The 14,407-nt window shown below is 41.3% G+C and overlaps 1 protein-coding gene across 7 annotated transcripts in view; it reads left to right on the top strand.

Moving 5' to 3' along the window:
• Positions 1-14,407, top strand: part of HYCC2 (hyccin PI4KA lipid kinase complex subunit 2) — an 88,571-nt gene that overhangs the window by 50,741 nt on the left and 23,423 nt on the right. For all 7 annotated transcript variants that reach the window (XM_058549571.1, XM_058549568.1, XM_058549567.1 and 4 more), the window contains one exon: positions 853-968. In XM_058549571.1, the coding sequence (XP_058405554.1) occupies positions 853-968 (116 nt within the window). The remainder of the gene's footprint in view (positions 1-852; positions 969-14,407) is intronic.

Raw genomic sequence — 14,407 nt, 5'->3', positions numbered from 1 at the left:
GTATGTTATGAATCAAGCTTCTGGTCTGTAGTGGCTTTTAGTGCATAAAGTTGTGAGGAAAGCAATTAAAGAAAGTTTACCAGTAGCCTAAAAATTATATTCCATTTTCTTACCAACAAACAATATCCTGTTGTCTCATAGCTCCATGCAGCTATTTATTTTCTTAATTAATTCCCCTGGGACTTTGTTTTGTGTTGGAAATAGAATGCCTCCTCTTTAGCCAGGACTTGTTTTAGCATAGAATATTTCTGAGTAATAGATTTTAATTAAGTTCTTTGTGTGATGTTATGAAATAAAGTAGAGGATAGTGAGACATTTATGAATGGATAGTTCTTCCAACTTTAGAAACAAGAAATCATTTATGTCACTAAAAGACATTTGATCATAGTCTTCAATATCGTTTGTTATATAATTACAACTCTCTGTGCCTTGCTTCCTTCGTTGTAGAATGGGATTACTGAGAGTGCCTACCTGCTTGAAGTTAGACAAACTGCAGAGTTTGAACACAGTTGCCAAGACTGCTCTGTGTTCTGAAATACAAACAAATTAAAATTGATGTATTTGTAACCTTTAGTCTTTTCAGTGACTTTTCTTTTTCTGTGTCCTAAATACAGATTTATTCCATAATATTTCAAAAAATAAAGCAGTATATTTTTAGTTTTATATATTATATATGTAATTTCCAAAGAGAGTTGTAAAATGTATCTAATTGAAAAATGGAAAAGGTTTTGAAAGAGAAGAAGAAATGGTCTGAAACTGCCTTTTGTTGAAACAAATTTAAATATCTTTTCATGATATAGATTTTTACTTCATTCTAGAGGCACAGTCTCATGCTTCACCTTATTTTTGTAGCCGTCGACAATTGGATCCATGGCTTTGACTGAAGGGGCATTGTGTCAACATGATCTCATCAGGGTTGTTTATAGTGATCTTCATCCTCAGAGGGAAACATTCACTGCGCAAAACCGGTAATGGTCAAAACTGTAGACAGTAATAATTATTAATTTATGCTTAACAGTTAACTAATTACTTCGGTTCAAGTTTGGTATGAGAAGAGGCAAAAAGTTAAATATGTCATACTAGTGAAATACATCATACAGTGAAATACCCATCTATCTAATGGTTGGTACTATGTTATGGTCATCTTGTGTAATAAAGCACTGTAAAAACTAAAAATGTGGGCATGAAGTCAGCCAAATGAGGGTTTGTGTTCTAGCACTACACCTTAGAAGCTTGTGCTCTCCTGCAGTTTATCTGCTCTGTACACCTTGCTTTCTTCATTGTAGAATGGGTTAATGAGAGTGCCTACCTACCTGCAGTTAGACAGACTGCAAAGTTTGAATGCACAGTCTCCAAGACTGCCCTCACTTTTGACACCAACTGCAGGTTTGGTGGGTTCCCATCCATAATCACTCTTAGGTTTGATAACTCACTGGAAGGACTCATAGAACTCACTGAATGAAAGCCGTTATATTCACAGTTATGGTTTATTACAAGGAAAGGACACGGATTAAAATCAGCTAAAAGGAGAAAGGCATAGGGTAGAGTCTGGGAGGGTTACAAATGCAAAGCTTCAGAGTCAGGATGCATTACCCTCCCAGCGACAGTGTGTGACAGTATGCATAGAGTCAGGCGCAGGGAGTCTCGGTGTCCAGAGTTTTTATTGGGTCCATTATGTAGGCGTGATTGATTAGATTGATTGTTCACATGGTTGATCTCAGCCTCCAGGTCAGTTGATACTGTGTGACCCAAAGCCCCACCCTGAATCACATGGTGGTTCTTTCTGGTGTGGCCAGCCCCCACCGAAGAATGTCAGATGTGGCCAACTCCTCCCTAAGATCTGTTGTCACCAGCCCCCATCCTAAACAAAGACAATCCTATCAGGTATGACATAGGTTACTTCTTAGCAGGGGGCAAAGGCCAGACCCTTTTGGGCAAGGCCAAATTCTTGACTACACAGGCCATCCCCTGACCTTTGGCCAAGGCTCTTTTAAACAAAAACAATCATGTTTATCTGGGCATCTGCATTTAGTATAGCATTTATATGACAGACACAGATAGCAATACAATCATTATGAATATGCCTAACATTTGAAGAGCCAGTGTAAGTTAGGGATATATTTGAAGAAATAACTAATTTGTTCCGTAAAGCTGCTACATACATTTTCATATTTTTATACCAATTTGATTATGCTTTCCCACCCTACCCCAATCTGCTGCTATTTGTCCCTTATGATAAACTTAATGAACTATTTATGATAGAAATTAGCTGATGATTAGCTAAATCCAGTTCTTCCCTCAGACCAATCATTTCCCATTAGTATTCGTCATAAGGAGGTTTTAATTCAATTTGGTAATACATTTAACTATCAATATTAGTATTATAACCTTACCAACAATGCCAGCGTTACACTATATCATAGGATGGCAGTAGATGTAACCTGAAAAATAAGAGTCAAAGATACTGGCCTGTTACTAGAGTCTCACTCGGTCATTAACTGTTATTCCAGTTCATCCTCATATCATAGCACCACAGTGTCTCCCAGAACAATGCCTCTCAAGTTTGCAGGCTTTTGTTTGATTTTCTAAGGTTCTAAGAGCAGGAGTGGTCTCGCCAACATATGGCTTCACCCTGTCAGGAATCTGATATAATTGAGCCAAGAGACAATATTGTCTCTTGCTCTGCACCTTTCTCAAGGTAGCAGTGTAGTATTGAATTTCCCTCATTGCATAATCCATTTATTAATTCCATTATCTCAGCTACCATTCCTCCCTCTCTCCATTTGTACCCAAACTTTTCTACCTTTGGAAGGGACGTTAGGTTCAGCCACTGTGCTGGTCTAGATAGCTGGCAGCAATACTGTAGTCCAGCATGTGCCTCCCCTTGGTCCACTCCCATCCATATAGGGTAGATTTATGCAGGACAGAACTAGTGGGCTATCTCACCATCAGGCAATACATCTGTATTCTCTTTCAACCCCAATTTTATTGGATGGGGTAAAGGCACAACCCACTCCATCAGGCCCTTAGGAATTCTGACATAAAGGTTTAAAGATATAGTTAGAGTTTCTGTCATCATCTCTGCTTCTGACATCTGCAGTTGCAGCCCTCGTCCTGAGACCACTGCTTTAGGTAGGAAAAAAAATTGAGGTGATGTGGGGAAGAAAGTTATGCCACCATCCTACCCCCGTGGGAAGAATTGCAGAGTCATACCAGCGTTGTCCCCCCCAACTCGTCTCTTTCCAAATCCCCCAGAAAAGCAGAGGAATCTCTCTAGTAGTGACCCTCCCTTGGTCCCCCTTATGTTGAGTGTGAGTACATGCTCATGAAGGCATGTAAGCCAGCCCTTTGTGCTTTATCCCCCCTCTACGGCCCTGTTTTAGACAACAGATGTTTCAGTTGCTTGTTCCTCTTCTTTGTCAAACCATTACCCTGAGGATATCTCCTTACCCATTACTCCTAATCGAGTGCAATATCTCGTGTTCTGGTCTTTTTGTAGTACTGTGAACATTTGATCTATCGTCAGGTAAACAAAGCTCAATGCAGATAAGTGTCTGCTCCTGTCAGGACCCATTTGTAGCCTCCTGGGGTTGCTGGCATCAGTCCACTGTCAGCTGTGTGCAGGGCCTTACCCCAGGGGAGTCTGCCCCCCCATAGCCATCTGGTCTGTCTCTCTCTTGTTGGCAGAACATTTCTCATTGGCATTTTGTGCCTCAGGTTGCAAAAGGAATATGTCTAAATTCAGCCCATCTGCGTTGCCACAGTACTGCCATGTCTGCCCATTTCATGGACCCGGATGGCCACCTCAAGCAAGCACGCTGGGCTGTCTACTCATTGAAACCAGTCACCTTCCGATTCTGGAAGGAGTTTGTCCTGATGGGCATAGACGTGTCCTGCTTTAATGCACTTCTCAAATTCCTAGTGATTTCTATAGGGCTATTCCCTATACAGGCACTCCTTTAATAGGCTAGATTTCCACGGCCCTCCTTTCTGATCATATGGCCAGGCCATTGGCCACCGCCCATGCTTTGGTAAAAACCAAACATAGTGGCAAACAGCCTGCAGTTAAGTCTGCCCACCAAGCTGATTTGTTTTTACCTTCTTCAATCGGAGTGGCAGCCTTCCAAACAGGATGCAGTCTGTTCATCTTAGAACTACCATCCGTAAACCAAACAGCTCTTTGTTGGTCAGTAGAGAGCCATTCATAGGGTGCTGTCTGGGTGACAGTAGAATCTGGCAGATGGTGCCAAAGTTGGCCCTAGGGAAAAAGAGGCTCCCTTCTTATCAGTACTCTGAGTACCTCTTTGCATTGCCCTGGTAGCATGTTCCTGCACAGACCATTTCCATTTTATTATGGAACTCTTCTGGCACTGCCATGGTTTTCTGACATCACCCAAGATATGGGTATTGCAGATTTCAGGGTTATTTTGTTTCAGTCATAGGGGCAGTCTCAGTTGGTGCCTAGTGGCAAGCTGGTTGTCTCACAAATGGAAATTTTCTGTTCGCAAATCCCAGAAGTCATCACTAGGTGGCACTTACTGGCTTTTGCCACAAGTCTCAGTCTGTACTCCATACAGGCCTATTGTGCAGCAAATTAATGACCTCATGGGCTTATGCAACCTTTTTTTCTTTTCTGTGAGGAAGATCGACCCTGAGCTAACATCTGCCAATCCTCCTCTTTTTGCTGAGGAAGACTGGCCTTGGGCTAACATCCATGCCCATCTTCCTCCACTTTATATGGGACGCCACCACAGCATGGCTTGACAAGCGGTGTGTCAGTGCGCGCCCGGGATCTGAACCGGCGAACCCCGGGCCACCACAGTGGAGCGCATGCACTTAACCGCTTGCAACACCAGGCCGGCCCATGGGTTTAGGCAATCTTAATGGTCCCCATTTAGCATGTCCAGTTAATGTTGGAGGAAGGGCGGATTTACATGCCTTCCATTTTACAATACTAGATAGGGAAAGTGTTCCCCAGACAGACACAATGTCCGTTCCCGTAATGCATTCAGGTGAATGACACATGATTATTTCAAATAAAGTTCATCCAATTTATAATTCGAATAAATTGAGGTGATGCCCAAAACATGCTTAGCACGGTGCCTGGCATGTAACAAATGTTAGTGATACCATTATTTGTTATGTAATATTTTATGTTCATAGTAAAATAGTACTCCTGGGGCCGGCCCCGTGGCTTAGCGGTTAAGTGCGCGTGCTCCGCTGCTGGCGGCCTGGGTTCAGATCCCGGGCGCGCACCGATGCACCGCTTCTCCGGCCATGCTGAGGCCGTGTCCCACGTAACAGCAACTAGAAGGATGTGCACCTATGACATACAACTATCTACTGGGGCTTTAGGGGGGAAAAAGTAAATAAATAAAATCTTTAAAAAAAAAAATAGTACTCTTATCTTATTGATTATAATATTAGAGTTATGGAGGGAACATAGGATCAAGTGAATTGCCATAGTCATTGACCTTTTGATTAAGTGCTTCAGTCTGGAATTCCAGTTCTTTTTATGGGTCTTTCCAATATTACATATATGGTAGAAAATGCAGTGGCTTCCCTTGTGTCCTAACTGTTTTGAAATTCATCATTAGTGGTCGTCTTTTATTAGCCAGCAGGGTGCTGTATAATACTTGGAGAAAGCCTTATCCTGACTTAAAGTAACAACTTAATTATTTTCTATACAGTTATGTTGGTTTACTCAAATCATTTCACAGTATAAAATTTATATTAGAATAGTGGTTCATAAGTACAGTTTGCAGACTGGTTTGCATTAAAATCATCTGGTTACCAGGTTTCTTTTTTGTTTTCTCGTTTTAATTTTTTAAGGTATAACATTATATACATGTGGTAAATTTAAAATAGAACAGAGTATAAAGTGAAAATAGACAAGAGTACAAAGAGAAGAGTATATGCGTCCTCTTCTCTCTAACCATTCATTTCTACTCTCAATAGTTAAAATGTTAGCAGTGTTTTATGTGTCGTTTCAGAAAATTTTAATGCATACAAAAGCATGTATTTAACCTTAAACACATGCAGGCCTATACACACTGAATTCAGTTGTACATATTGTTCTGCAACTTGCTTTTTTCATTTAAGAATAAATCTTAGACATATTTCCCTAGTAGCATATAGAGATCTCATTCTTTTTTAATGACTACTTAGTATTCTGTTCTGTATATGTACTGTAAGTTTTTAACCAGTCTCATATTGACTAAAATTTAGATTGTTTTCAATTTTTTGCTACTATAAATATTACAAGGAACACAATGTTTTTTGTTTTTTTTGTTTTTTTTTTTTTGTGAGGAGATCAGCCCTGAGCTAACATCAGCCAATCCTCCTCTTTTTTTGCTGAGGAAGACGGCCCTGGGCTAACATCTGTGCCTATCTTCCTCCACTTTATATGGGACGCCGCCACAGCATGGCTTACCAAGCAGTGCGTCGGTGCGCGCCGGCATCCGAACCAGCGAACCCCGGGCCGCCGCAGCGGAGCGCGCGCACTTAACCGCTTGCGCCACCGGGCCGGCCCCGGAACACAATGTTTTTTTGTATATATATTTGCATAGGAGCACCAAAGTATCTTAGCAGTGAAATTGCTACACTAAAGAATGTCTCCTCTTTCAATTTGAGTAGATACTGCCAAATTACCCTCCCCAAAACAAGTGCACCAATTGAATGTCCTACTAGTAGTCTGAAAGTGCCTGTTTCCTCATACTAAGCCCCAATACTGGAAATTTTCAATTTTTTTAATCTTCGCCAATCTGATCATTAAACGTTGATGTCACATTGTTTCATTTGGCATTCCTTTAATTATGACTGGGCTTGAATTCTTTTAATATGTTAATTCACTAATTATTTTTCTTGACCTGTGAACTACATATGCATGTCCTATGTCCATTTTTCTTTTTCTTTTTTTTTGAGAATTTTTTTTTATTCTTTTTTTTCTATTGTGAAATTTTTGTTGTACATTATTGTCAGTCACCATATAAGTGCATCCCTCTACCCCTTGTGCCCACCCCCCACCCCTCTAGCCCCTGGTAACCACCAAACAGTTCTATCTGTCCGTGTGTTGGTTTATCTTCCACATATGAGTGAAATCATGCACTGTTTGTCTTTCTCTTTCTGGCTTATTTCGCTTAACGTAATATGCTCCCAGTCCATCCGTGTTGTTGCAACTGGAATGATTTTGTTTTTTTTTTATAGCTGAGTGGTATTCCATGGTATATGTATCCCACGTCTTCTTTATCCAGTCATCAGTCGAGGGACACTTGGGTTGCATCCATGTCTTGGCTGTAGTGAATAATGCTGCGATGAACATAGGGGTGCATAAGCCTCTTTGGATTGTTGAATTCAGGTTCGTTGGGTAGATACCCAGTAGTGGGATAGCTGGTCATAAGGTATTTCTATTTTTAATTTTTTGAGGAATCTCCATACGGTGTTCCGTAGAGGCTGCACCAGTTTGCATTTCCACCAGCAGTGGATTAGGGTTCCCATTTCTCCACAGCCTCTCTAGCATTTGTTGTTTTTTGTCTTGGTGATTATAGCCATTCTAACAGGTGTAAGATGATGTCTTAGTGTGGTTTTGGTTTGCATTTCCCTGATGATTAGTGATGTTGAGCATCTTTTCATGTGCCTATTGGCCATCTGTATATCTTCTTTGGAGAAGTGTCTGTTCATTTCCTCTGCCCATTTTCTGATTGGGTTGTTTGTTTTTATGTTGTTCACTTGTGTGAGTTCTTTGTATATTATGGAGATTAATCCCTTGTCTGATATATGGTTTGCAAATATTTTCTCCCAGCTTGTGGGTTCCCTATTCGTTTTGATCCCGGTGTCGTTTGCCTTGTAGAAGAAGCTCTTTCATCTGATGAAGTCCCACTTGTTTATTTTTTCTTTTGTTCCCCTTGTCTGAGTAGACATGGAATTTGAAAAGATCCCTTAATGGCTGATGACGAGTAGTGTGCTACCTATATTTTCCTCCAGGAGTTTTGTAGTTTCAGGTCTCACCTTCAGGTCTTTGATCCATTTTGAGTTAATTTTTGTGTATGGCAAAAGAAGATGGTCTACTTTCATTCTTTTGCAAGTGGCTGTCCAGTTTTCCCAGCACCATTTATTGAAGAGACTTTCCTTTCTCCACTGTATGTCCTTAGCTCCTTTGTCAAAGATTAGCTGCCTGTAGATGTGAGGTTTTATTTCTAGACTTTCAATTCTGTTCCATTGATGTGTGTGTCTGTTTTTGTACCAGTACCATGCTGTTTTAATTACTGTCACTTTGTAGTGTGTTTTGAAGTCAGGGATTGTGATGCCTCCAGCTTTGTTCTTTCTCAGGATTGCTTTGGCTATTTGGGGTCTTTTGTTGCCCCAAGTGAATGTTAGTATTCTTTGTTCTATTTCTGTGAAGAATGTCCTTGGGATTCTGATTGGGATTACGTTGAATCTGTAGATTGCTTTAGGTAGTGTGGACATTTTAACTATGTTTATTCTTCCAATCTGTGTGCATGGAACATTTTTCTATTTCTTTATATCATCATTGATTTCACTCAATAATGTCTTATAGTTTTCATTGTGTAGGTCTTTCACTTCCTTGGTTAAATTTATTCCTAGATATTTTATTCTTTTTGTTGCAATTGCAAATGGGATTGTCTTCTTGAGTTCTCTTTCTGTTCGTGGTTGATATATAGAAATGCAACTGATTTCTGTAAGTTGATTTTGTACCCTGCAACTTGGCTGTAGTTGTTATTTCTAATAGTTTTCCAATGGATTCTTTAGGGTTTTCTATACATAAGATCATGTCATCTGCAAACAGCGAGAGTTTCACTTCTTCATTGCCTATTTGTATTGCTTTTATTCCTTTTTCTTGCCTAATTGCTCTGGGCAGAACCTCCAGTACTGTGTTGATTAAGAGTGGCGAGAGTGGGCACCCTTGTCTTGTTCCTGTGTTTAGAGGGATGGCTTTTAGTTTTTCCCCATTGAGTATGATGTTGGCTGTGGGTTTGTCATATATGGCCTTTATTATGTTAAGGTACTTTCCTTCTATACCCATTTTGTTGAAAGTTTTTATCATAAATGGATGTTGGATCTTGTCAAAAGCCTTCTCTGCATCTATTGAGATGATCATATGGTTTTCATTCCTTGTTTTGTTAATGTGGTCTGTCACGTTGATTGATTTGCAGATGTTGAACCATCCCTGTGTCCCTGGTATAAATCCCACTTGATCATGGTGTATGATCTTTTTAATGTATTGCTGTATTTGGTTTGCCAATATTTTGTTGAGGATTTTTGCATCTATGTTCATCAGGGATAGTGGTCAGTAGTTTTCCTTCTTAGTATTGTCTTGGTCTGGCTTTGGTATCAGGATGATGCTGGCCTCGTAGAATGTGTTGGGAAGTGTTCCATCTTCCTCTATTTTTTATTTTTTATTTTATTTTTATTTTTTGTGAGGAATATCAGCCCTGAGCTAACATCTGATGCCAATCCTCTTCTTTTTGCTGAGAAAGATTGGCCCTAAGCTAACATCTGTGCCCATCTTCCCCAACTTTGTATGGGATGCTGCCACAGCATGGTTCGACGAACAGTGTGTCGGTGCGTCGGTGCATGCCTGGGATCCGAACCAGCGAACCCCAGGCCACCGCAGCGGAGCGCGGACACTTAACTGCTTGTACCACCAGGCCAGCCCCCGCTCCTCTATTTTTTAGAATAGTTTGAGAAGGATAGGTATTAAGTCTTCTTTGAATGATTGGTAAAATTCTCCAGAGAAGCCATCTGGTCCTGGACTTGTATTTTTTGGGAGGTTTTTGGTTACTGTTTTAATCTGTTGTGATTGATCTACTCAGGTCCTCTATTTCTTCTTGATTCAGTTTTGGGGGGTTGTATGAGTCTAAGAATTTATCGATTTCTTCTATATTGTCCAATTTGTTGGCATACAATTTTTCATATTCTCTTATAATCTTTTGTATTTCTGTGGTACCTGTTGTATTTTCTCCTTTTTCATTTCCAATTTTATTTATTTGAGCCTTCTCTCTTGTTTTCTTGGTGAGTCTGGCTAAGGGTTTGTCAATTTTGTTTATCTTCTCAAAGAACCAGCTCTTTGTTTCATTGATCCTTTCTACTGTTTTTTTTTTTTTTTTTAAGATTTTATTTATTTATTTATTTTCCCCCCAAAGCCCAGTGGATAGTTGTATGTCATAGCTGCACATCCTTCTAGTTGCTGTATGTGGGACGCGGCCTCAGCATGGCCGGAGAAGCAGTGCATCGGTGCGCGCCCAGGATCTGAACCCAGGCCGCCAACAGCGGAGCACGCGCACCTAACCACTAAGCCACGGGGCCGGCCCTCTACTGTTTTTTTTATTTCAATTTCATTTATTTCTGCTCTGTTTTTTATTATTTCCCTCCTTCTGCTGACTTCAGGCTTTGTTTGTTCTTCTTTTTCTAATTCTGTTAGGCATTGTTTGAGGTTGCTTATTTGGGCTTTTTCTTGTTTGTTAAGTTCGGCCTGTATTGCTGTGAGTTTCCCTCTCTGCATTGCTGCATCCCATATGAGTTGGTATGGTGTATTTTCATTTTCATTTGTCTCCAGATATGATTTGATTTCTCGCTTAATTTCATCAATGATCCATTGGTTGTTTAGTAGCATGTTGTTGAATCTCCACAGCTTTGTCACTTTCCCGGTTTTTTTCTTGTAGTTGCTTTCTAGCTTCGTGGCATTATGGTCGGAAAAGATGCTTGTTATGATTTCAATCTTCTTAAATTTATATAAGCATGTCTTGTTTCCCAGCATATGGTCTGTTGTTGAGAATGTTCCATGCACACTTGAGAAGAGAGTGTAATCTGCTGTGTTTGGATGGAGTGCTCTATATATATCTGTTAAGTCCATCTCATCAAATTTTTCATTTAAGTCCATTATTTCCTCATTGATTTTCTGTCTGGATAATCTGTCCATTGATGAAAGTGGGGTGTTAAGATCCCTTAATATTATCGTGTTGTTGTTAATATCCCCTTTTACGTTTGTTAGTAGTTGCTTTATATACCTTGGTGCTCCTGTATTGGGTGCATATATATTTAAAAGTGATATTCTTCTTGATGGAGTGTCCCTTTTATCATTATATATTGCCCCTCTTTGTCTCTCATTACCTGTTTTATCTTGAAGTCAACCTTGTCTGATATGTGTGTGGCAACACCTGCTTTCTTTTGTTTGCCATTAGCTTGGAGTATTGTCTTCCATCCTTTCACTGTGAGCCTGTGTTTGTCTTTAGAGCTGAGATGTGTTTCCTGGAGGTAGCATATTGTTGGGTCTTGTTTTTTAATCCCTCTCACCACTCTGTCTTTTTTTTTTTTTTTTTTTTGTGAGGAGATCAGCCCTGAGCTAACATCCGCCAATCCTCCTTTTTTTTTTTGCTGAGGAAGACGGCCCTGGGCTAACATCGGTGCCTATCTTCCTCCACTTTATATGGGACGCCGCCACAGCATGGCTTACCAAGCAGTGCGTCGGTGCGCGCCCGGGATCCGAACCAGCGAACCCCGGGCCGCCGCAGCGGAGCGCGCGCACTTAACCGCTTGCGCCACCGGGCTGGCCCCACCACTCTGTCTTTTGATTGTAAAGTTCAGTCCATTTACATTTAGGGTAATTATTGATATATGGGGGCTTGTTGTTGTTATTTTATCACTCTTTTTCCGGTTCTTTTGCATTTCTTTTGTTTTTTGTCCTGTATGTTTTGGACTACCAGTTCAGTTTGGTAGTTCTGTATGGGGGTTCTCTTAGTTTTCTCTTTCTCTATCGTGCGTGATTCTGTTCTGATTATTTGGTTAGTGGTTACCATGAGGTTTGTATAAAAAATCTTGTGGATGTGATAGTCCGTTTTTTGATGGCCTCTTATTCCCTTAGACTAAGTCAATCCCTTTCCTCTTCCCCTTCTAAGTTATTGTTTTCACATCTTACTCCTTCTTGTGTTGTGAGTTCGTGTTGAACATGATGAGGTTATATTTATTCTTGGTGCTTACCTTTCCTTGATCTTTGGTTTTATAATTAAGGGTTTGCTAATCTATTTTGATAGAGGACTACAGTTTTTCTGGTTTTGTTGACCTATTTTCCTCCTTGTTCAAAACTGAATCCCTTTCTCTTTTTTTTCTCAAGGATGGGGGCCTTCTTGAGCACTTCTTGTAGTCGGGGTCTTGTGGCAATGAACTCCCTTAGCTTTTGTTTATCTGGGATAGTTATTATTTCTCCATCATATCTGAAGGATATTTTTGCTGGATAGAGTATTCTTGGCTGAAAGTTTTTGTCCTTCAGAGTTTTGAATATATCATTCCATTCTCTCCTAGCCTGTAAAGTTTCTGTCAAGAAATCGGCTGAGAGCCTGATAGGAAATCCTTTGTATGTTATTTTTTTTTTTGTCTAGCTGCCCTTAGTATTTTTTTCTTTGTCGTTGACTTTTGCCAGCTTTACTACTATATGCCTGTTATGAGAGGTTCGGGGATTCGATCGGAGACGTAAAAGACACTTTCCACTCCAAACAAATGGACTGAAGGTATATTTTATTATATAGAGGATAGTAAAGGCGACAGTCTGCAAACAGATCCAAATAGGTCAAATATTAAGAGGGAAAAAAAAACATCAGCCCGACTGGAAAGGGAAAACACCCACATCGGCTGAAGAGAAATGACACAAATCAACCAGAAAGAGAAACACCAGGTTGACCGAAAAGAGAACACATCAAATCAATTACTTCATATCAAATCAATTACTTCACATCAAATCAGTTACTCACAACATCCACGCCCCACTGCCGGGAGAGCCCTGTCAATCAACGCGGCTGGGCAAGGATCACACGTCCTGGGCAAGGTGTCCCTTCCACAGGTGGAACTCTCACCAGGGCTCAGTTTCCAGCAGTTTTTATACCATCAGTAATTTTCAGAGTAAGCATTTACAGAGTTTGCAGAGCAAGCATTTAGTGTTCCCATGCACAAAATGGTTATCAGCGGCGTACGTGCACTGAGCCCCCTGGCTAACGTCCCAGCCCAGTAGTTGTGTATGTGCATTGTTCTCTTTGGTTACCGTCTCAGCCCGGCACAGATGGCCAGTCCATTCCGGGCTACGACGCTCCAAGAGCCTTGAAATGTTACAACTTGCAACTCTCTCCGTGGGAGAAAGGCCAGTTCCCGGGAAAAGGCCAGTTCCCACCACGCAGAAAGCAGCTTTGTATTTCTTTTTGTGCTGGTGGCTGTAGGTCAGTGGAGCGGCCAAACATGGCTGTACTCATGTCAAGACAATGCCTTGGAGAGGGTCTTTTCGTGTTGATGTATTTAGGAGATCTATTTATTTCATTCACTGGTATTTCCACCTCCTTCGCCAGGTTTGGGAAGTTCTCAGCTATTATTTCTTTGAACAAGTTCTCTGCTCCTTTTTCCCTCTCTTGTCCCTCTGGAATGCCTTTAATCCTTATGTTGGATTTCCTAATTGAGTTGGATATTTCTCGGAGAGTTTCTTCATTTCTTTTTAGTCTTAGTTCTCTTTCCTCCTCCATCTGGAACATTTCTGCATTGCTCTCCTCAACATTGCTAATTCTTTCCTCCATATTGTCAGCTCTGATGCTTAAGGCTTCCAGATTTGTCTTTATCTCCTCTATTGTGTTTTTCATCTCTAAGATTTCTGATTTTTTTTTTAATAGTTTCAGTCTCTTTTGTGAAGAAACTCCTGATTTCATTGAATTGTCTGTCTGTATTTTCTTGTATTTCATTAAGCTTTTTTATGATGGCTATTTTGAATTCTCTGTCATTAAGGTTATACATTTCTGTGCTTTCTGGGTTGACTTCTGGTTGCTTGTCATTTTTCTTTTGGTCTGGAGATTTAATATAGTTTTGCATAGCACTTGTTGGTGTTGGCTTACTTTTCCTCATATTGAAAATATATGGTCGTAGTTTCCTCTTGCTGCCGCTGGGTGGGAGTCAAGGGCTGTGTATTCTGGCCCACCTCAGTCCGAGGGCACTCTCGTCGGCCCCTGGCTGATCTGAGGTGTGGCTGAGTGGAGGCTGCTGGGGGTAAGTCTGGGAACAGCTGGAGCTGGAGTGTGGAAACAGCTGGGACTGGAGCGCCGCTGGGCCAAAGCAGCTGGGGCTCGTGTGTGGGTGGGTTGAAACAGCTGCTGCTGGAGTGCTGCTGGGCCAAAGAAGCTTGAAGTGGAGTGCGGCTGGGCTGAAGTTGCTGGCACCAAGTCAGCTGGAGCCTGAGCACAGGCCAAGCTGAAGCAGCTGGAGCTGTGGTGTGGGGGGAGGTCAAGCTGAAGGAGCTGGGGCTGGGTCATGGTCCAGCTGAAGGAGCTGGGGCTGTGGCACGGTGGAGCCGGGGAAGCTGAGGCCGTGGCTTGGTCTAGCCAGAGCAGCTGGGGCCTGTGGCGCAGTGGGGCCTGAGCTG

The sequence above is a fragment of the Diceros bicornis genome, chromosome 10 (genome assembly GCF_020826845.1).
Source record: "Diceros bicornis minor isolate mBicDic1 chromosome 10, mDicBic1.mat.cur, whole genome shotgun sequence".
Lineage (NCBI taxonomy): Eukaryota > Metazoa > Chordata > Mammalia > Perissodactyla > Rhinocerotidae > Diceros > Diceros bicornis.
This window is presented reverse-complemented; position numbering and strand designations above follow the sequence as displayed.